The following is a 24,415-nucleotide window of genomic DNA, read 5'->3' on the forward strand; positions in this document are numbered from 1 at the left end:
TCCCAACAACTTTAGATAAATATTTTATTTCATCTTAAACCTTTAATGTAACATAACATATTTTTTTTTTTACAATATACAGATAATTATTATTATGTGGAGGTAACTTTGGGAATTAGAAAATTATAACTTATTATAAAGTGAAGTTTATTTTTATTTATAATTATCCTAAAACAGGAATAGTTTTTTTTTTTTTATTTTTATTACGAGCATAACTATTTTATATAGTTTCTATGCCAAACCTCAGGGTAGTGGTGCACTAAACCCAACTCTTCAATACACCTGGGAGAAACACAGAGCTAACGAAGCAGAAGAATGGAACCAGAAGATCAAACCCTAGAGCCAAAAACATGAGAAGAAGAAGACACAGACACGGCAATGGCGGATACCAACGAAAACCCAGAAGCAACGGAGCTCAACTTTCCAGACTCGAGAAAGTCAAGTGACTCAGACTCAGAAGATGAAGCACACCAAAAATTTGAGCTTCAAAACATCGTGTCCCAGCTCGCCAATGAGCCCTCCAAGTATGAAGTCCATGTTCAAGTACGTTTTTATATCAACTTGAATATGAATTTCAATACCCAGTTCTTAGATTTTTGTTTTCAGTAATAGCATTGTTTTTCTTTTTTGTTGTTTTTGTTGGTGGTTTTAGTACATAAGGGTTTTGAGGAAGACGGGTGGGATTGAGAAGCTGAGACAAGCAAGAGAGGCTATGAATTAGATTTTTTCATTGACTCCTATTATGTAGCAAGAGTGGGCTCGAGATGAAGCTTCTATTTCAACTGGGTATGTTTTAGTTTTTTTCATTTTGTGTTCTTGTTATTGGTTTCATGATCAAATTTTGATCACTTAGGGTTTATGGTTCACGAGAGAAAGTATAAAGAGAAAATTTAAATGGATTTATTTGAAAGGAGGAAGTGTTTATCTTTTGGGTTTTAAATGGTGAAAATGATGTTGAATTCAAGTTTATGTGACTTCTATCTACTGAGCCTTAGCTCAAATGTCGGCTTAATTGAGTAAAAGAAATGAAGTTTTGAGCTTTCTTCCTTTCTATTTTTTTCTTTTTTCGTATGTTGCAACTAAGAAGCAGTGATGGTTGACTTGGGAGGTTAGTTTTCGATAATTTGCAGCTATCTGATATTTTATTTGTTTATAGGTTTTGAGTTCCCTCTTGTCATTGTTTTTATGGACAGCCAGCTTTCCCTCTTGCAAAACTCATTTCTCTTAGTATAAGTATATTAGTTTCTCCAAAATATGAAGCTCAATGTTGAAAATCAGTAAGTGTACCTCCTGATGACAGTTAACTCCAAAGCAAAAAAATAAAAAGGAGGTAAGCTAAATTTTTAAGATTTTGATCTTTTCTTGTTCTACATGACTGATACTGAAGCTTTCGGTATACTTTAAGATTTTATCGCTCTGTCTAGCTAAAGGCAGTTTCTTGCTTATTCTCTGCTTCAACTTTTCAGACCTGAGGCATTTCTGGGTATTGAGAAGATTTATGAAAGAGGAGTTTCTGATTATCTGGTAGGTTTTTATTATCATTATGGATTTTGAATTACTTTATGCATTGATTTATGGATTAAAACATAGTGATCTTAAGAATTCTCACTTGTGGTATTTTTAGTTATTTTCCTAAAAATAATTTTCTGATAAAAAAATTCAGCTTACCAGATCTATGACTTTTGAATGGCTGAATTTTTCCAATAAGTAATTATAAATAACAAAATGGCTCATTAGTTTCATTTGTATGGTAGAGATGATTATAGGTTTTGCAATTCAGAATGGATATCAATATTCTTACATTTGGGATGGCGTTTAAAGACACATGGTTCCTTTTTGATGCATCATCAAATATTTCTACCAAATTGGGCAATAGGATGAAACTTTTTCAAACTTCTGGGGAGTGGAAATTGATAGAGCACCACCAATGCCATACAGGAGAAGGGATAAAGGGGGTAATTAGTGGTTAGGCTGTGAGAGTTTGTTAGCTTAAGCACATGGAGATAATGGTTAGAATATTGTGATTAGTTAGTATAAACCAGGGCAGATGAAAGAAAAGAGAGCAGAATATGTTTTAGTGGGAATTGTTGCCTCCTCGATTTTCTAGGCTATCATATATATCTTTTTCGTCATCTCTTTACACTTTTCCATGAGAAGTTTGTATTTCCATTTTCAAAGTCAAATCAATATAGAAGATATCAGTATTATTCAGAAATCCTTTGTTCATTGAAGTGTTTATCTGTATTGAGTGATTGAAGTTCTGGGTTTCTAACATAACTCTATTTTTTTATGTGGTAATACATTTTGGAAGTTTTAATTGCATGTTGTCATCTTTTTCCCCACTTTTTGTGGAAAATTAAGTTCTTGCTACTTTAACTCAGATTTTGCATATATGTGGAATCAGAGGATAAAAACAGTAATTTCGTTCTTTGGAGTTCCTTTATCTAAGTAATTCTATAAAATTGAATGACTAGAACTTGTTCTGATGCAGTCTATCTCACTTTGGTGTGACTGCTTGAGATTTATGCAAGAATATGATACATTTGTACGTGAATTTTCACCTGATGTTATTGCAAAGGCAAGAAATCTCTTTGAGCGTGCTATAACTGATGCTGGTTTGCATGTTGCTGAAGGTAGTAAAATATGGGAAGCATACAGGGAATTTGAGCAAGCCATTCTCCATACCATAGATGAGGTCAGCATTAAGGTGAGAATTTATAATATATATATTAGAAACTTTTTAGAAAATGTACCTGAAGGGGATGCATTCTATTAATCAATTTACCTGATTATTTAAAGTCTTATTCCATCCTACTGGTTTGGTATTATGGTTAATAATGCTTTTGTGGGTCTTCCTTTATATTTCCTAGAACCATGGCTCAAGTTGCATGACCTGTTTATTTTAGAAACTTTTTTTTTCTTCTTTTTGTCATTTATGTATAGTTCATAAATTTTGTTCTTTCATTTCCCTATGAAGTGCTATGTACCAAGAAAAAGTATCTGTTTTCAAAATTTACATTTGGAAAATTATTGCTCTTTTGCAAGAAAAAGAAAAACAGGTTCAGCACATCTAAAGTATATTTCACTGTCAGTTGTCTATTCCCCTTGCTAACTTAAGGTCAATCCTTGTTGCCTACAAGTCTTGGGAGGTGGAACTGTGGACTTCTCTAGATATTGAATCAGGTGATTTAGATGGGATTCCTTCTACTATTGCCTCAAAAAGGTATTGGAGACGTATAATGCTCGATCTGTTTTTGAAGAACAGATTGCAAGGCAGGATATATCTAACTCTAAAAAATTTAAACAATTCACGGTATATGACATTTACTATCAGATATTGTTTTAGACAGCTAAATGATAATGTTGGGTTCTTATGTGATACCTTAAGAATTTAGGTTAAATGGTAACTTAATATGATATTAAAGTGTAGAGGTCATGATTTAAGTCTCCCATCTATTACATCCTGCTATATTTGGGTTGGTTTTTCTATCTGAATTTGGGCTTGGTTTATGTAACGTGTGAAGTTGCCTGTTACAAAGCTGAATATCATTGTTGTGCCCTCACCTTTTCAAGCTTAAGCTTTTAGGTCAAGTTGTTTATCAACAAAGTCGCCGTTGAAATTTCATTATAATTTCAATTTCTTATGGTCTTTCTTGCTTCTAATATAAGCAATCAGTTTAGACTTTAGATCTTCTCTTCTTCTTCTTCTTTTCCTGAGGATGGGGGGTTGTATAAGAACTTGCAATGTGGCAATAGGTTACTTTTTTTTTTTTCCTTCTTTAAAGTGTTAATACTATTATTTTATTTTGAAATTTTTGCAGATCTACTTGAAGTTTGAACAGTCTTCTAGAGATCCAGCCCGTGTTCAACTTCTCTATGAACGTGCTATTACCGAGTTTCCTGTATCAAGTGATCTTTGGCTTGTTATACTTGCTATTTGGATAAAACCTTGAAGGTTTCACTCATATTTTCTCTTTTCAATTCTTTATGTTCCAGGTATTTGTAATTTTAGCAATTAATCATCTCTTTTTCCTTCAGGTAGGAAATATTGTGCGGGACGTTCATTCCAGGGCTAAGAAAAATTTTCCTTGGGTTGGTGATCTTTGGGTTTGATCTTTGCTTGCTTTGGAACGTTGCCGTGCACCTGAGAAAGAGATATCTACTGTAAGTTTCAGTTGTTACCCTTCATCTGTTGAGAATTATGAGAGATTGTTATAAGTAGCTTAAGAGCAATGAAGTTTCACAAACTTTAGTGTTGGAATTTCATTCTGCTCCTTTTACAAATATAGAGGTTTACTCTTGTTTAAAAAGATTTTTACATCATATTCAGGTCTTTGAGAAGTCCCTTCTATGCACTTTTTCGACCATTGAGGAGGTAAAGATATCTTTTCTCTAATTTGCAGGCTTGACTTACTACTCTTTGTAACTTGTTATTGTTTCATCTACGTTTTATGCATTAAAGATCTTTGTTAATTGGATCCTCTTTGTTTCAGTACCTAAACTTATTCCTCACTCGAGTGGATGGTTTGAGACGAAGAATCCTTTTGCTTGGAGCAGAAGAGGATGCACTGAATTTTTCATTGATAAGGGAAACGTTTCAGGTTCGCATATGTATACTGTTCATTTTTCCTTGATAAAATTGTTTTTACTTGATGTCAAGAACTTGAAGCTTCTCAATGACATTTGTAGATGCTCTATTCATGGTGAATTTTAGATGAAGAAAATGTGGACCTTGTAGCTAGTCTACTCTTTCAGGGTCCAGGCATAGATCTCTTACGAATGTGTATCAAGTGCTTCTACCCTTAGACTTTGAAGAAAAGTCTTTTAATTTACTTCATTTAGTGTGTTGTCATAGTGCCATTATGACCACTTTATGTAGAAGTTACAATGCATAACTCTCGATACTCCAAGATGGCTTTTGCTAATTGCTAGATTGTTACCTTTGCTAATTGTTTTGTCAGGGAATAGTGTCATTTGCTAAAAAATTTCTCATTCAGCATTGAAGTTTTATGCACGGAAGATATCTTTATGGATCTGTGAATTTATATAATTTGCATGTCATATTTAACTGGCACATCGTTGTTGTATAATGGTTGTCTTCAATATTTGTGTTTATAACCAATTAGCCTGATGTCTCTTTAGTGCACCATCAAAATTGCAGGCTCTGTATGATTAGATGTATTATATATACTTGAATACCTAACTGTGCAGTTTCTTCCTTTCAGAGCGCATCAGATTACTTATCTCAGCAGATGAAGAATATAGATGGTTTGCTGCTTTTGTACGCTTATTGGGCTCATTTGGAGCTAAATTTGGGAAAAGATCAAGTTGCAGCTTGGGGCTTTTGGGAGAGCCTGGTTAAGATCTAGTTTGGTCCATTCATCTTTTTCTCTTTCTTATCCTATATAGTTCAATATGATTGATTTATGATTCATCTTTGTATTTTTTCCATATAACTTGCTTTTTTTCTGTGCAGCGGGTCAATGTTGGAAGCTTGGCAAGGTTATATAGCTATGGAAATTGAATTCGGACATTTAAATGAACCTAGGTCCATCTACAAGAGATGCTACAGTAAAAGATTTAGTGGGACAGTTTCAGAGGTGTAATTCTTTTACATTACTTGCTTTCAATTATTCTAGATTGATTTATGGACAAGATTTGAATTGAAAGTTTTTAAGCTGGTTTTTTCCTCCTTCCATCCTTTTTTTTTGGGAAAATTGTTGCTTTTAGTAGTATACGATGCAGCTTTATTTAATCAATTGATATTTGTCATCTGCAATGCAAACATTTCTTTCTTTATTCTCTTTTTGTTGCTGATGGAAGTTGAAACTTGACAAATGACATAAGTCAAGGTTGTTAAAATGTTGTTTATCAAGGAGGGTAATTTATGGAGATCTTTTGAACTCTTAACATAGAATCATGCTCTGTAGTTGAGAATTTTTTTAGAGAGTAGCCTTGCAATAGGTCAACCTATTTCTCGGGCACCAGAATCACAATGGTTTAGTATGTCATTTTGAATAATTTTTCCAAATCATACGTAAATGATATATGATAGTATCTCTGGGGATCATGCTAGTTGAAAATCCATGACGTTTATTTTTTGAACTTCAAACTTTAGAGTTACTGATACTCAGATGAAATTATGGCATATATGAAGCAATCACATTTAAACCATAGGTAGCAGAGTAGTTTTTGAAACACAATAGGCTAATATCTTTTTCCACTTGGCTTATTTTTTCCAATATGTTTGAACAAAAGTTTCTTAATTCAAGCTTTACTTTTCGAGCTTCATGTCAAAGTATGCTATAGGTTAAATAAAACTTATTGATGTAAATAATTTATATGACCTATCATAAAGTCATCTAAGTTCTCTCTTTTCTATGACCAATTTAGGGTTTAATTTGATAAAGTTAACCTTGTTATTTTCATCTTATCTTGATTGGCCTTATTATATTTAATCGGATTGTTTCCCAACTCTTTGCTCCTACTCTTGCTCCCGCTCCCATTCATATTATATGATCTCATTGGTGATCTCACTACATCATCTAAAGTTACTGACAATTCTTGCTTCTTGATTTTATGATATTGAAAATATTGTTTTGGGTCCACAACTCCAGGGTGACTTTCTTCAATTGTTATGTACTACCTTTTGGATTTGTTGATATATTATTTTCCTAAAAAAACAGAGTTATTTAGGACATGTGCCACAACTGGTTGCGTTTTGAGAGGGAATATGGGACACTTGAAGATTTTGACCACGCTGTACAGAAGGTACACATTGCTGCTGCAGTTTTAATTTATTTGTTTTAAGTGCCAATTAATCACGTAGTTCTTTTTTCCGTCTAATGTGTATGATGCATTTGCATTGCTATTGAGAATTAGTATGTATAGATTTATTAAAAAACAATTGAAGTGTTTAACTAATGATATTTTAGCTGGTTGCGATGTCCGCCTTATCTAGTAAACATGTGTTTGACTAAAATGTGCCATGTTAGCAGTTGTCTTTGATGACCTCAAATGATGTGCTTGTAAGTGAGTTGTGTTTATGTGCCTCTGAACATATTATGAACTCTTTGCTTCTCTCTTGTTAGAGATTAAATACTATTGATGGATCATTGTCAATCTGTTTAAATTTTTAGTTTAAGTGATAACTTAATAGAGTATTGTAGTAAGGTGGTCCACACAGTCTTGTGTTTAAATCTCTCTATGAGATTTGGGCCAGTTCGGTTAGTGATTCAAAAATAATTTTGAAAAACTAACTTACAATTAAAAATTTTAAGTTTTATCTTTGTATTTTAAATATTTGAAAATATATTTTTTATTTTAAATCTCTCTATGAGATTTGGGCTAGTTTGGTTTGTGATACAAAAATAATTTTAAAAACTAATAAGAAGTAAGAGCGAATGTACGAAAAAAATCCATAGGGAAAAGCAGAATCATCTCCTGCTGACCCGCTATTTGTTACTGTTGGATTAACGAGCACAATCACAAAGTTTTTCATAATCTATTTAGATTTTGCAGATAAGATGAGTGATCAAGGTACTGACATACCAATCTTTATAGCTTCCCAAAAAAATTTTCTATTCCAGACTAATTTGCGAAAAGGAGGACGATTCGAATCTCCCTAAGGAGAGGCCGCAGACTTTTGTCAGGATGACTCCATGTGAAGCAGAAGTCACAACCACGAGTTATGCCGAAAACATCCGGTTGTCTCGGAAAGGAATAAGGACACAGGAATGGCTGCTTCGCTCCTCTTGCTATGCTCGAGCGTTTGGTTTGTGATACAAAAATAATTTTAAAAACTAAGTTACAATTAAAAATTTTAAAAGTTTTATCTCAATATTTAAAATATTTGAAAGTATATTTGGTATTCAAAAATTGTTTTTGAAGTTAAAAACTATATAAAGACTAAGAAATGATATTTTTCTTGTTTTCTAATTTTACACTAATTTTTAGGATTATATGCAAAAACATTGTTTTGAAAGCATTTCAACTTATTTTAATAAAAACGTATTTTAATAAAATTTCTTATATTCCTTGTTTTCGAAAATAAAACACTATTTAAAATTTATATCAAATAGGCTCTTATTTAGATTATAAATTTGTATTTGTATTTATATTATATTTATGGTTGTGATTGTGGGTGTTCAGCGCACGAGATTGTGTTAAATTTTAAGTATGGTTGTTAGATGCTTAACTATCAATTTAAGCTTTTAAGTCCAGTTGTTAAGTAACATTGTTAAAGATTTCATTGAATTATGATACATATGCTTAGTATTTATTGAATGTATGCAATCCTTGCTATTTTAACTCAATGCGTAAAGATGCATGTCTTTGTTCCCTTTCTCAGGTTACACCCCGCCTGCAAGAGTTACAGTTATTTAGGTTACAGTAGGAAGCCAAATGTGTTCCTGAACTAATAGATCAGAAAGAGAAGTCACATAAGAAAAGTGTTAATGGAAAGAGAAAAACAGATTCAAACATGATTGACGAACAATCTCTAGCTAAGCGCAGAAAAATACTACCCAAAACCCAAACAAAGTGCAAGGGAAAGAAAAAGGGACGAGCACAGAACTTAGCTGAAGAAAACGAAGTAGAAGCAAAACCCAAGTTTGAAGAGCATCCAAATGACCAGCACATCAAAGACTGCACCACTAGAAGACCCAAAGTATACATTAACGAGTGTACTGCATTTTTATCAAACCTTTACTTCAGGGCAAGTAGAGATTCTCTCGCACTTTAGAGAGAGATTGCTTTTTATTCCTTTTTAATGCTGGATAGGCAAATACAGAGAGATAATTTTGATGGTTTTAAATTTTTTTCAGAAAACTTTTGAAGATTTGAAAAAATTCTTTAGTAATGTTGGTGGGGTTGAATTTGTTCGAATTCTACAGGACAAGTTCACCGGAAAGTCAGGGGTATAACGCTTCTCTCATTCATTATTTGTCAATGTTCTTTGTGCTTTATGCTTCAAATGAAAAAGGGGAAGCTATCCACTGGACCTTCCATGTGGACTATACCACAGAAATTAGCCCTAAGAAACTAATTTTAATGAGACTGGGAGATCAGCATGGCTGATGCTTCAGGGAGATTGAAACTACTAAATGCAGTATATTCTCTTTGATCAATTTTCTCAAGGGTGCTCACTGAAACTTCAAATTGATTTCTTCTTTCATGCAGTCAATAAATCATTTAGTTCTTACGCTTTTGTTTTAAGATGAATGTCCTTTCCAAAGATGATAATGCAGTCTCAAATAAACCTGCAGAAGGGTTGAATTTCATAATTATGATAAAATTGCTTAATTTTCTAAGTATAAAGAATCTTAACTGTCTAAGAGCATATTTTTTTCATTTTGATAGCAAATGATATGCTTAGAAGGCTCAACCATAGTCCTATACAGATTTACCTATATTCTAGCTTGCCTTTAAATGTAGAGCATCTAACTGGGACCATTGCATACAAATTTATAATATCCTCTGATTGATTTTTGAACGGCCTAGCATATGTGGATTTTGCCGATGATGCACACCTTGCTGCAGCTGTAGGAAAGAATAATCAAATGTTTCTTGGGAAGAAGATAAGCATTGCAAGATCAAATCCGAAGCAAAAAAGAAAGGATTTTGCTAGTTATGGGGCCTCTGGAGAACATGGTAGGCTAAGTGGAATTATGTTTTATCTTTGTTATTACTTGTGTTTGTTTGTTTGTTTGTGTCCAATGCAAGTCTATAGATGTTTGGATGTTTGTGTTTCCCACTTCTACATTTTATTTTATTACTTCTTTGGGTTAAATGGCAGCGCAAAGTAGTAATCAGACTTTTAGGGAGTCTAGAGCGCCACACTCTGCTGCTAATAAACGTAGTGATAACATTCAGCTGAAAGGGAGGAACACATTTGCAATGCCAAGGAATGTCAGACCACTTGGTGTCCTCTCGACAAATCCAAAAGCCGGGGAACTGGAAGATGAGAAGCCGAAGCCAAATAATGAGTTCAAAGAAATGTTCATTAAGAAGTGAGGTTTGTTCCTGGGGTTACATGTTACATGTTAACTATAATAGCACAGTAATTGACAAACTTCTATTTCTTATAAAAAAAAGTAATGTTTTGCCTTAATATGTTTCTGTAAACACGGTTATGAAAAAAGATACCTGCTTGAGGACAAAAAATATATGTGCTATTGAGATCAATCTATATCAGTACCCTTCTTGTAAATTTTCTTCCAGATATGTCAAAGTTTATACCCATTTTATTCAAAAAGGGTAAAGTTCTAATATGTTTCCTGTGGAACATATATTTCATCCAATTTGTGATGAGGATAGCCTCAATACCTTACCCCAAGATTCAGAGAAATTTTAGCCAATTAGATGGCGATCACGTTCCTTTTTGTGTGACAAATGACCAATGGTATAGGATCCAACAAGATGATGAAAACTATTATGGGTTGGTGGTCTATTCTTGGTCTAAAATTACATTGAATACTCACAGTGCAAGTGTTAGGTTCTTTGCTTTTCTGTACCTATTGATTCTATTCTAGCGGAGAATCCATTTTACTATTTGTCATAGATGAAAATCCTAATGCAGAAAGTTGGACCACTAGAGCACTATTGAGTTTGTGTACCAAAACAACAATGGCCTTGCATCTCATGCTTATGGAAAATGTGAAAAAATGTATTTGGTCTGGAAAATGTCTAAGGAAGAATATGAAGAATATCATTTGTATACTCGCCCGATTAAAATTTTCGCACACATATATTCATTTTTATTGTCTATTTTTAATGAATATCCATATCTCATTGATAATCCGAGGATTATACTGTTTTATTTAGGTTTTTAGGCTGGATTTGAGATACTTCTAGTTCATTTATGCCTGAATTGTTACTTAATTCTTTACATTTTGTGTTTCAAGCCAAAATGGACATTTTGAGCAAATAATGAGCGACTTGGAGTTTCTGGACTTAGAAGTAAGCGGATCCCAGTAAAATACTATGAAGCTTGTTTCCATGGGAGAGCATCGAAGATAAAAGATTTAAGCAAAGAAGCAAGAGAAGGGCAATTCTGTAATTTTAGAATTCTTCATGAAGATTCGCTGCAGCGAAGTTTGTTTTTCACCGCGGCGAATTGGGTTGCGCACAAGAGTTGATTTTACTTCATCATTGCGGCGAGATTTCTTCTTCACCGCGACGAAGTCTGGGAATTCCAATTTTCTCTAAAATGCACAGTTTCATTTTAGGTAAAGTTTGAGGTTTTTGGGAGAACTATAAAGGCGAAACTTGGCCATTTTTAGGGGGTTCGTCATTTTTCTTAGTCTAGAGCAGCCTATTTTCATTTCTTTATTTGAGATTCGACGAATTTGGATTAAAAAGTGAGAAGATTCGGGATTTAACTTGTGGATTCTTCACTTAGGGGACATCTCTTGTCTTTTCTCTCATTTTCAATATGTTAAATGTTGGGTTTTTTGATTTCCTTGTTTGTTGTTGTGTTGATTTAGGTATGAACTAACTCATTTTGGGTTAGGGTTTTGATGTAATTCGGATTCTCATGGATTAAGTAATTGATTTTTGTTATTTTCATATGACTTTGTATTGATTGTGTGGTTATTCTGGTTTTTATTGCATTTTATATGATGAACATGATGAGATTGAGAAATAATTCATGTTAAGCTTCTTGGATAAGTACCATTGTAGTATTGAATGCTAGAGATAGATTTGAGAATCAATGAAATCAATATAGGATTCCATGTGCTTAATGAACATAGAACTATTAATCTTCAAATTGTTGGGTGCGGAAGTTTAATAGGAAAGAGTAGGAAAACATAGCCTGAGAAGGTATGTTTTACACTTTAGAGAATTCGATTTACAATCAATTGCATGTGAATATGAAAATAGCATAATCCGTACGCTTAATCTAGAGAGTCCAAATGAAGTCAAAACCCTACCCTTTTGTCTGAATTGATTATACCCTTGTTTTTAATCTTGCTTTCGTAATCTAGTTTTGAATACTTAGAAATTATGTTTAATTTTTTGTTTAATTCTATCCCATTAATCCAAACAAATTAGATTGCTCTAACTTGAAAACAGTAGAAAACTTAGTGCTTAGCAACCAATCCTCGTGGGAATGATACTAACTCATCACTTTATTACTTTGTGTGACTAGTGCACTTGCTACATTTGCATGTTTATGAAATCACGCATCAAGTTTTTGGCGCCGTTGCCGGGGATTGATTTTTATGTTAACATTGAGTTTTTCTTCGTTAGCTAGATTGGAGTTTATTTTTATTGTCATTATTGTTTCTGTTTTATTTTTTGTTGTTGTTATTTTTAGTTGGTTTGTGATCTTACTTTTTCTCTCTTTTTCTGTTAGTTTATGCGAAGAACAAGACGTTAGCCAATGGTTCCTGTTGATCCTGAGATTGAAAGAATTGCCAGAAGACTTAACAGAGAGAGAAGAGAACGAGAGGCCATAGTTGTTGAACCGTAAGTCATAGTTGTTGAAATGGTAGAAACCAGAACACTAAGGGAATTGTAAGTTCCCACAGTCGATATCAGTGGTTCGAGGATCACTAGACCTGCGGTCTAAGCCAACACTTTTGAAATAAAGCTGGCAATCATCCAAATGATCCAGTAGTCGGTACGGTTTAATGGAGATTTGAAGGAAGATCCAAATCAGCACATTGCAAACTTTCTAGAGATTTGCGACACCTTCAAGTCAAACGGAGTGTCAGATGACGCCATTACGTTGAGACTATTCCCATTCTCACTGGGGGATAAAGCTAAGGGATGGTTAATGGCACTATCATCAGGAACCATCACAACATGGAACGAGTTAGCACAGAAGTTCCTGACCAAGTTCTTTCCTCCAGCAAAATCAGCAAAGATGAGAAATGATATCACATCGTTTCTACAACAAGAGTCTGAGTCACGATATGAGGCTTGGGAGAGATACAAGGAACTTATGAGGAAATGTCCACACCATGGGTTGCCAATTTGGCTGCAAGTCCAAATATTCTATAATGGATTGATGGGTAACGTGCAAACTATGGTGGATGCGGCATCGGGAGGAACCTTGCAGAATAAGACACCGGAAGAGGCCTATTAGTTGCTTGAAGTTTTGGCAAGCAACAACTATCAAAGACTTAATGAGAGAGCAATACCAAGGAAATCTATGGCTCTTTATGAAGTTGACGCATTCACGGCCATCTCAGCCCAACTCACAGCACTTCAAAAACAGTTGGGAACTATGCAGGTTAACTCTATTCAAGCTGCTCAACTAACTTGTGATTTTTGTACAGGTAGTCACGTGAGCAGTGAGTGTCAAGTGGGGAACACATTTGCTTCATCATCTTTATCATTGAAGCAGGTTAATTACTTGGCAGGAAATCAGAGGCAACCAAACAATCCTTATTTTAACACATATAATCCGGGTTGGAGGAATCATTATCTGTCTTGGGGCAATCAGAACCAGCAAAACAATCAATGGAACCAAAAAGCATTGCCAACTAACCAAACAGGGTTGAATAATCAACCAGGAGACCCAAGAGTGTCAAAAGTGGAGGACATGTTTGGGAAGTTTATGCAAGAGACCACAGGTTTTATGAATAAGACGAGGACGAATTTCAGAAATCAAAGGGTGTCCATTCAGAATATGGAGGTACAGATGGGGCAATTGGCTTAAAAGCTAAATGAGAGACCACATGGGTCTTTACCAAACAACATAGTAACTAACCCACGTGAGCAAACAAATGCAATAATTTTGAGGAGTGGGGCAGTTTTGGAAAAGGTAGAGCAAGCAGGGAAAGAAGAAAGCCCATCAAAGAAAAATGAAGAATCTGATGAAGAAGTTGATGAAGAAATAATTACTGAAGAGAAACCATCTAGTCCTATGGAAGATGAGCAGAAGCGGGAAGAAAGGCAAAAGAAAAGGAAAGAGAAATTCCCATTCCCCAAGATACCACCATAATTGGCACATCACACTCCTCCTGTGCCGTTTCCTCAAAGACTGAAGAAAAAGAATCAGGATAAGCAGTTTTCCAAATTCATTGAAATATTTAGAAAATTGCATGTTAACATTCATTTTGCAGATGCATTGCAACAGATGCTGAGCTACGCGAAATTTCTCAAGGAGATTTTATCAAACAAAAGGAAGTTAGAGGATGAGGAAACAGTGATGCTCACGGAGGAGTGCAGCACCATTCTCCAGAAGAAGCTACCCCCGAAACTCAAAGATCCAAGGAGTTTTACTATTCCTTGCATTATAGGAGACATTACCTTTGATCGAGTTTTATGTGATTTAGGTGCTAGCATCAATTTAATGCCTCATTTTGTTTTTCAGGAGATTAGGAACTAGTGAAGTTAAGCCGATGACCATGTCGTTGCAACTTGCAGATAGATCCATAAAACATCCAAGGGGTATAGTGGAAGATGTGTTGGTGAAGGTTGAAAAGATTATCTTTCCGGCGGATTTTGTTGTTTTGGACATGGAAGAGAATAAAGAAATTCTTTTTATTTTGGGCCGACCATTTTTGGCCACATGAAGAGCACTAATTGACGTGCAAGAAGGAAAGTTACTGTTGAGAGTTCAAGATGAAACAGTAACGTTCAATGTGTTTGAGGCTATGAAGTTTTCATCTGAGTCAGATTCGTGTTTTAATATTGATGTGGTGTATAAATTAGTAGCAGAATCTATTGAAGAGAACACTACACAACTGCCTCTAGAAGCTTGTATTGCCAAATGAAAAATAGTTGAGGTGGATGAGTCGACAAGTAATGAATGTGCTAGATTGTTGGAATCACTTCAGCCGATTGATAAGAGCCAAGATCTAGAATTTGAGGAATTTGATTTTGAGAAGGAGAAGAAAAAGGAGGGAAAGGAAGAAGCTCCAAAACTTGAATTGAAACCTTTACCTTCCCGCCTCAAATACGTATATCTTGGGGAATCGGAAACCTTCCCAGTAATCATCAGTTCAAAGTTGAGCAATCTGGAAGAAGAGCGATTGATTCGGGTTTTGCGAGAACATCGATCAGCAATAGGATGGACTATTTCGGATATTAGAGGCATCTCTCCATCTTTTTGCATGCATAAGATACTCATGGAGGATGATATCAAGCCTAGAGTTCAACCACAATGAAGATTGAATCCTTCGATGAAGGAAGTGGTGAGAAAGGAGGTGGTGAAACTTCTAGATGCGGGAATAATTTATCCCATTTCTGATAGTCCATGGGTAAGCCCGGTGCAAGTGGTTCCAAAAAAGGGAGGTATTACAGTGATAAAGAATGAGAGTAACGAATTGATACCAACTAGGACGGTCACGGGCTGAAGAGTGTGAATTGACTATCAGAAATTGAATGAAGCAACAAGGAAGGATCATTTCCCACGTCCTTTCATCGATCAGATGTTGGAGAGATTAGCAGGGCATGCTTATTATTGTTTCTTGGATGGGTATTCAGGATACAATCAGATTGCCATCGCTCCTGAGGATCAAGAGAAGACGACCTTCACTTGTCCCTATGGCACCTTTGTTTATCGAAGGATGCCCTTTGGGTTGTGTAATGCACCAGCCACATTTCAGAGATGCATGATGTCGATCTTTGGAGATATGGTGGAGCAGTTTATAGAAGTCTTCATGGATGACTTCTCTGTTTTTGGTTCGCCCTTTGATAATTGCTTATCTAATCTTTCTTTTGTTTTGCAGCGATATCAGGAGACGAACTTGGTGCTCAATTGGGAGAAGTGCCACTTCATGGTCCAAGAAGGAATAGTGCTTGGTCATAGAATTTGAAAGGACGGAATAGAAGTGGATTGAGCAAAGACGGACGTGATTGAGAAGCTACCACCACCCTCCAATGTTAAAGTAGTTCGAAGTTTCTTGGGCCATGCGGGGTTTTATAGATGGTTCATCAAGGATTTTTCTAAGATCTCTAAACCCTTTGCAATTTATTGATTAAAGATGTTGCTTTTGATTTTAATGATGAATGCATGCATGCCTTTCAAACTCTAAAACAATTATTAGTGTCGGCATCTATTATTGCACTTCCTGATTGGGGACTACTATTTGAATTGATGTGTGATGCTGGTGATTTTGCACTAGGAGTAGTGTTAGGACAAAGGAAAAACAAAGTGTTGCATGTAATTCAGTATGCTAGCAAAACACTCACTGATGCACAATTGAATTACACCACCACTGAAAAAGAATTGTTGGCTGTGGTTTTTGCCTTTGATAAATTTCGTTCATACTTGCTAAGTGTAAGGGTGATAGTCTACACGGACCATTCAACACTTAAGCACCTATTGGCAAAGCAAGAAGCGAAACCTCGGCTGATAAGATGGATCCTATTGCTACAGGAGTTTGAGTTGGAAATAAGAGATAAGAAGGGGTCAAAAAATGTAATGGCGGACCATTTGTCAAGGATTGAACAACCAATTCAGGGAAATGAGGAAGAAACCCAAATCAGAGAAACTTTCCCAGATGATAAATTGATGAGAGTGGAGGAAGCACCGTGGTATGCAGATTTCGCAAACTACTTGTCAGGGAGAGTGCTCCCCATTGGCATGACCTTCCAACAAAAGAGGAAGTTTTTCTCAGATTGAAATACTACTTCTGGGAAGAGCCATTCCTTTATAGACACTGTGCTGATCGGATGATCCATAGGTGTGTTCTGGAAGAGGAAATGGAGAGTATTCTAAGGCATTGTCATGAGAGGGAAGTAGGTGGCCATTTTGGAGGAGCTAGGACAGCAGCCAAGGTTCTTCAATCTGGGTTTTATTGGCCAACCCTTTTTAAGGATTCTTTCCAAATGGTTCAGGAATGAGACCTATGTCAATAGAGTGGTAATATTTCAAAGAGAGATGAGATGTCATTGAACAACATCCTTGTAGTTGAGCTGTTTGATGTGTAGGGAGTTGACTTCATAGGTCCCTTCCCAAATTATTTTGGGAACACATACATTTTGGTAGCAGTGGATTACGTATCAAAGTGGGTGGAAGCAGTTGCATTGCAGCCTAATGATGCTAGGGTAGTGATTAATTTTGTGAGAAAGAACATTTTCTCAAGATTTGGAGTACCACAGTTAATCATTAGTGATGGAGGATTGCACTTTTGCAATAGGCAATTTGATGCCCTATTGGGAAAGTATGGGGTGAAACATAGAGTTGCAACACCTTACCACCCACAGATGAGCGAGCAAGTGGAACTATCAAACAGAGAACTTAAGGGAATTTTAGAAAAGACAATTAATGCATCTAGGAAAGATTGGTCACGAAAATTGGTTGATGCATTATGGGCCTACCGAACTGCATTTAAGACTCTAATTGGTATGTCTCCATTCAGGATGGTCTATGAGAAGACATGTCACTTGCTGGTAGAACTCGAGCATAAAGCATACTGGGCAGTCAAGCAGCTAAACATGGACTTATGAGCTGCTGGGGAGGAAAGGATGCTGACTTTGAATGAACTTGATGAGTTCCATCTTAAAGCTTATGAGAATGCTAGGATGTACAAGGAAAAGACCAAGAAGTGGCATGACAAGCATATCAGGAAGAAGAACTTTGAAGTGGGTCAGAAAGTGTTGTTGTTTAACTCTAGACTTAGGCTTTTCCTAGGAAAATTTAACTCTAGATGGTCCGGACCCTTCATAGTTACAAGAGTTTACCCATTCGGAGTGGTGGAGGTGTCACATGAAGAAAAAGGCACATTTAAGGTCAATGGCCAGAGGTGGAAGTCATATATCGACGGAGTGATGAGTTGCAAGTCAATTCCCCTTCGACTTGACATTCCAACATGAGAACTTAAGAGAGTCAAGCTTTCTGACTGTGAAAAAGCTCTCCTTGGGAGGCAACCCAAGTGTTTCATTTGTTTATTTGTTTTGCATTTAGTTGGTTCACTTTTGATTTGTGATGAAGTTAATTTGTATGTTTTTGGATGTTTCAGGTGAAAATTTTGAATAAAGGCGAAAAACAAAATTTTCCAGTTTTTGCCGCGGTGAAGAAGTATTTTTCGCCACGGCGAAGCACATTTTGAAAAATTGGGAAGGCAAAAAGTCCCATACCTCGTTGCGGCGAAGATTTTTCTTTACCGGGGCGCCATTCTCTCTGTAATTTTTCGCCGCGACGAAGGAAGTTAGACAAATTTTACAAAGGAAAGTTTGCTATGGCGAAGATTGTTATTCGCTGCGGCGCTATACTCTCAGTAATTTTTTGCTGTGGCGAATAATTTGTCTTCGCCGTGGCATCGACTAGGTTTGGTTTTTAGGGTTTTGAAATGAAGAACTTCATCGCGGTGAAGATTGTTCTTCGCCGCGATGACACCTGGTTTTTATAAATACTTTGAGCAACCCTTCATTTTTCGTGAAACTTTTCAAACCCATTTGAGAGAAAAATTTCCCACGTTCAATCCAGAGCCTTCCCAGTGATTTCCCAACAAATTTTCTCACTCCTTAACCTTTCTAAACACCAAAACAACTTGTTCTAACAAAGATCTTTGCAAAAAATTGTAGAAATTTGTGGTTTCAAGAATTTGGGGGTTTTGCAATCTAGGATGATTTTGGCTAAATTGGTGGCGAATACTCCCTAGTTTTGGTAAGATTACGCATAAATAGGAGGATGATGAAAGTACTAATTGCATGTTCTGAGAGAAGGATGAACAACAAAAGATATGAGATATAAATGGGTTGGTTAACCACCAAGAATAAATATGTGTTAACATTACTAGCTAGTGGTAGAATGACGAGATGGGTCATGTCAAACCACGTCAAATACTTGTCTCTTTTGTATTGCATGATTTTATTTATATTGTATTAATTTCAATGTTTGATTTTGTTATACAATCTCCTTTTGTAATATTAACCACTATTATATTCTTATAATCGATATAGCTCCTTCTGTAATATTAACCACTATTATATTCTTATAATAGATATAGCTCATGGCAAGTAAATGTCTCTCTCTATAGAACTCAACTTGATATGTTTCCTAAATATTACAAGTAAGAGTTGTCTAATGATTGAAATTGGGTGGATAACGTTTGTAGATGAATAAGATAATAAGCTTGTAGTGGTGTCAATTGGTAGTATAAAGGTGACGTCTAATTAGATATATCTTTTTATACATTAGACATGATGCGCATGGAATAATTAAATACAGAAAACCTCATACTCGTGACAAATCTCTAGATTTCTTTTGCATAATTTATTTACATTAGTTGGTTGAATGAACAGTAACAATGAACAAGAAAGAGAAGAAAAGTGAGAGAAAATGAAAAAAAAATTTGGGAAGAAAAAGTCTATTATACTTCCTTAACTGAAACAATCGCACAGTTCAGTTTTTATACACTTAGTGTTATAACAAAAAGCTCAACTAAATGTAATGAAATACCAACCAAATAATAGTCAACTAAGTCAACTAATATTAGTCAACTCAAGTTAACATTTGGCTTTGTTTCATATACTAACATCCTGCCATAAATCAAACTTCCTTGAAATCTAGTCTTTGATTAATTTCAAATCCTAACATCCTACTGTAAATTAAACTTCCATGATTGCTCTACTCAACCAAGTTAATTAACTGGAGGCTGAGAACTTATCGTGCAAAGAGCTGAGAACTTATCGTGTAAAGAGCTGAAAAATTTTAAATGCCACTCATTTTGCAAAGAGTTGAGAACTTATTCTAAGAACTTACTGTGCAAAGAGCTGAGAACTACAAATGCATGATTCTGTACTGACTACTAATTGTCTCAGTACTAGCCACCAAACTTTATCTTGAGTAAGTGGTAAGTGTGGCTTTCACTGTTTGCTAAGCAAGCACAACTCATACTACTGCACTTAATCATTATTTAAAACTCTGTACTGGCTACTAAAACTACCAGGTCTGTAGCAAAATAACCAACTACCTTGGTTTTTAAAACTCCACTGACTACCAAACGACCCAAGCCATCAGAAGTGATCAAGGCTATCATTAGATTGTAACAGCTTGAGTATTAGATGTTGAGCCAACTGAGCTGGAAGAAGGTAGAGCTTGTATTGTTAGTTTGTGTCTTAGAGTTTCAAACCTAGAGGCCAGAAAAGCGTTTGTAAAGATATCTGCTTTTTGATGTTCAGTGGGCATATATTGGACTTTGAGATTGTGAGACGTAACCTGTTCTCTAACATAGTGCGCATTAATTCAATGTGTTTTGTTTTTCCATGAAACACAGGGTTAGAAGCAAGAGATCCAGCACTTTGATTATCACACCAAATAATTCAAATCTCCGATAAGGAAAGGCCAAGTTCAGAAAACAAGCTACAAAACCATGCCAATTCAGTGGACCCTTGAGCAAGTGCTCTATACTCAACTTCGGTGGAAGATAGGGCCACAACTTTCTGCTTCCTAGAAGTCCATTGCAGTAGGTTAGTGCCAAGAAAAACACAGTAGCCGCTTGTGGACCTCCTGTCCTCAATGCTACTAGCCCAATCAGCATCGATATAACATTCTAGATTAAGTCTATGACTTTTAGTGAAGAGAAGTCCATAGTTAGAGGTACCTTTAAAATACCTAAGCAATCTTTTACAAGCCTGCCAGTGGTTCTGTGTAGGGGCTTTGAGAAATTGGCTTTGTTTGTTAACACAATAGGCAATGTCAAGCCTGGATAATGTCAAATACTGAAAGGCTCCTAATGTACTCCTATATATAGCTACATTTTCATAAAGATCACTATCTTCTAAAGTTAACTTAGTGCCAATAGCCATTAGAGTAGTACATGGTTTTCAGTCCTGCATATTAGTCTTTGTTAAGAGATCTTTGAAATATTTTCCTTGATTCATATGAAAATAGGATACTGTTCTAGTAACCTCAAAGCCGAGAAAATATTTGAGTGAGCCTAGGACTTTTAAAGCAAACTGATTATTTAGCTTATGTATTGTTTCATGAAGTAAATTGGTGTCATTTCTAGTGAGTAGAATGTCATTGACCTACACTAGTACATACATAACCTTTTCCATCTTTTGATAGACAAAGAGACTTGGATCAACGATTGAGTGAACAAAATCCCAACTCAAGAAGGCTCTTTTCAACTGATCAAACCAGGCTCTAGTGGCCTGTTTTAGACCATAAAGGACCTTGACTAATCTACACACATGATGACGATGTTGAGGATTAACAAAGCCTTAAGGTTGAGTCATATATACCTTTCAGTGAGTTCACCAATTAGAAAGGCACTGTTAATGTCGACTTGCTGAATTTCCCAGCCATTATTCACTGCTAAACTCAAAATAACTTTGATTATGGGTGACTTAACCACTAGACTAAATGTTTCTAGATTGTCAATCCCTGAAGTTTGTTGAAAACCTTTTGCCACAAGCCTTGCCTTGAACCTTTGAATGGATCCATCAGGGTTGTACTTTATTCGAAACACCCATTTGTTGTGAGGAAACGATCCATTGAGGTAGCGGAAAACAAAAACAATAATAACAAGGATCGTTCCATAGAACCAAGATCAGGGTACAATTTAACAGTTTATATCAAAATAAGAATCTATAGAAAATTAATCTAGAGTTTAAGAAATCATACGCACGTTTGGAGGCTCCTCCAACTTTGTCTCTGAACGTATTTTGCTACCAACCCAAGTGTAGGATCACACTGACGTAGTCCACACGAAGACAATTGCAAGGAACTAAAGAGGGATTTACTAATCCTCTTTAGCCTTAAGAACAAAGAAGAAAAATCAGAGAAAAACTTTGATTCTTAGCTAAACCAAAATCTGGCCTGGGAGAGTAAACAAAGGGGCTGTAGCTTTTCTCTTTTCAATGAAAGAATGAAATGAATAATCTTAATCTTTTTCAATTAACCTTTTTCTTTTATAGCAAAGTTTAATTGCCCTATTCCCATATGGAATAGGCTTGGGCTCCAACCCAAACACCCCTTGTTTCCAAACACTCCCAATTAGATATTTATTTTAATTCATCATTATCTCAATTAAAATCAATTAACATATATTTAATATATATATATTAACATTTAACAATAATGGTAATTTATTTAAATATATGCTAACACATATTTAAACGTAATTTCACTTATTTAATTTTTCTAACAAATTAAATAAAGGCTACGACCTCAGCAAATTTAATTGCATCGTGAAATTACCAAAATACCCTTTCACTTAAAAAGATGAAAATGCCCTTCTTTCTTCCTGGCTCTCAAATTATCTTCTATGTGTGTGACCCATAGGCTCTTCATCATACCGGCAGTGTATAGTATCACGATTAACACCAATTAATCGTCTCACTAATACACAGACCAAGATTGGCCCCTAGCAAGGCATCATGGCCACCCGATAGATTCGGATTCAGCAAAGTAGCTACCTATCAACGATATGGTGATCGAACAATTCGATCCTTTCATCATACGTTATCTCAACAAGACGAAGGTATAGAAATAGTGTCAACCTTCGGTTACTCTCGATATTATGTATTTAGTTTTTGGACCAATGACCTGTATTATAAACTGGATAGAGCAATAACTCAATTCCACTGTGGCCACAGTTTTAGTGTCATTTCCACCATAGTCTTGATACACTCCTTGATGCAGCCAATCACTACCATGTTGGTAGCTCTGAAAAGAACTACGTTAGGCTAGTGTCAAACTACACCAATCGGTGCATAAGGCGTTTCGGTGATCTCAAGTCTAAGGATCACATGCACCACCATTCATTAGAGGATTTGTTCCATAGACACCATCCATATGGAATCCTCTGGTAGGCCAGTCCAGTGAACTTGCTACATTGTATTCGCCTATAACAAACACCCATATGTTGCACCAGATTGTCACCAAACAACCTTGACAAGTGAGATCAGTCACTGCCTTTCTACAGGGCCGTTCAACACTATGATAGTCTTACTGTATTATCTGTGCCCTTACTTCAGAATAATAATGGGGCTACGAATGTTTCTAGAATGGCCACTATATGTGCTCATAGGGTTCTCACCATCAAGATTTGAAACGCTTGATACCCTCGTCAAGGTTCTACCATTCTAAGGACATATATCAATACATATTGCAATAATAGTGATTTACAAGATATAGAATAAAATGCCTTTTATTATTGATTAATGAACATTATTATAAAGAGTCAATTCTACAATAATTGATTGGCTCTAGGGCATCTACTCTAACATTTGTAGCCTACAGGATGCATATCAGAGATAGCATGAACTAATTCCCAAGTTTGGTTAGTTAGCAAGGCAGCAAATTCAGATTGCATGGCAGCCTTCTAGGCAGGGTGAGAGAGGGCTTCTATGATAGTAGCTAGTTCATTGTTATTAAGAGAAGAAGGTGAAACAAGGACAGTATTATATTCTCTGGTTTTGGACATAGTAAGCGTGGGATGGGTGTTCAATGCAGGAGGTGTAGGTTTGGTTCAAGGCAGTTCAATAGTAAGAGGAAGTGTCATAAGACTCATCTGAACCTATAGTTATAAGGGATAGAATAGGTGATGTTAATGAGGTTGAGTTAGAAGAAGTAGATGGCAGACTGAGTGCAATAGTGGTTGGAGGAAATGCAGTTGTGGTTGGACTAGATAGTGAGGAGGTTGAAGTCTAAGGTAAATTAGATTTATTAGAACAGGAAGGTGATAGAGAAGGTGAACTAGAAGATGCAATGTCCTATGAGATTGACTGACCTAGTGTGGAAGGACAAGTAGAAGAAATTGGAGCTGAAACAGGACTGGAAGATATCCTGAAGACAGAAGCAGGTATATGCCAAACTAAAGGAATAAAAGAACTGGAAAAAGATTTAGTGTTTATTGAATTAGGTGCAGAATTGGAACCAAAAAAAAAAAAAAAATGTTTTGAATGGAAAATCAGATTCATCAAATTGTACACTTTGGCAAATATAAATTCGACTAGAGGTATTCAAGCACTTGTATTCCTTATGATGCAAAATATAGCCAATGAAGGTGCATTTGGTGGTATGAAAATTAAACTTGTGGCTACTATAAGGTCAAAGGGCAAGGTAGGCAGCACACCAAAAAACTTTAATAAGTGAATAATTTGGAGGAGTTTTGAATAGGACTTGCAAAGGTGATGCATGGTAGGCAACTGTTTGAAAGGCAAACCACCAAAATTTAAGTGGCATGCTGGCTTGGGCTAGTAAAGTCAGGCCTTGTTCCATAATTTTTCTATGTTTTCTCTCAACTCTACCATTTTGTTGGAGAGTGTGAGGACATGGATGTCTAAGGATGATACCATGTTCTTGTAGGTAAGGTACTAATTTCCTATACTCACCACCCCAATCGGTTTGAGCACATTTTAAAGGTGTGTTGAATTGCTTTTCAACTAGGACATGAAATTGTTTAAAAATAGTAAAAATTTCAGATTTGGCTTTCAAAGGGAAAAGCCAAGTAAATCTACTATGGTCATCAAGGAATTGAATGTAATACCTGTAGCCTTCGGG

At 35.7% G+C, this 24,415-nt stretch overlaps 1 protein-coding gene, 1 non-coding gene and 1 pseudogene across 2 annotated transcripts; 1 reads left to right on the forward strand and 2 right to left on the reverse strand.

Moving 5' to 3' along the window:
- The first annotated feature begins 378 nt into the window (after positions 1-378).
- LOC116129001 lies at positions 379-10,390 on the forward strand (annotated as a pseudogene).
- Positions 10,391-12,868: 2,478 nt separating this feature from the next.
- Positions 12,869-12,975, reverse strand: LOC116129094. Its single transcript, XR_004127851.1, has one exon. It is a non-coding gene; the product is annotated as a small nucleolar RNA R71 (small nucleolar RNA).
- Positions 12,976-20,226: 7,251 nt separating this feature from the next.
- On the reverse strand, positions 20,227-20,712 carry LOC116129002 (secreted RxLR effector protein 161-like). Its single transcript, XM_031414739.1, has one exon. The coding sequence runs from the start codon at positions 20,710-20,712 to the stop codon at positions 20,227-20,229; it is 486 nt and encodes a 161-aa protein (XP_031270599.1).
- Positions 20,713-24,415: the final 3,703 nt, after the last annotated feature.

Source organism: Pistacia vera, unplaced genomic scaffold, assembly GCF_008641045.1.
Source record: "Pistacia vera cultivar Batoury unplaced genomic scaffold, PisVer_v2 Contig206, whole genome shotgun sequence".
NCBI lineage: Eukaryota > Viridiplantae > Streptophyta > Magnoliopsida > Sapindales > Anacardiaceae > Pistacia > Pistacia vera.

Excerpts from the sequence above, each read along its gene's own strand:
- LOC116129002 (XM_031414739.1), bottom strand. The coding sequence starts at position 20,712 with ATGGCTATTGGCACTAAGTTAACTTTAGAAGATAGTGATCTTTATGAA.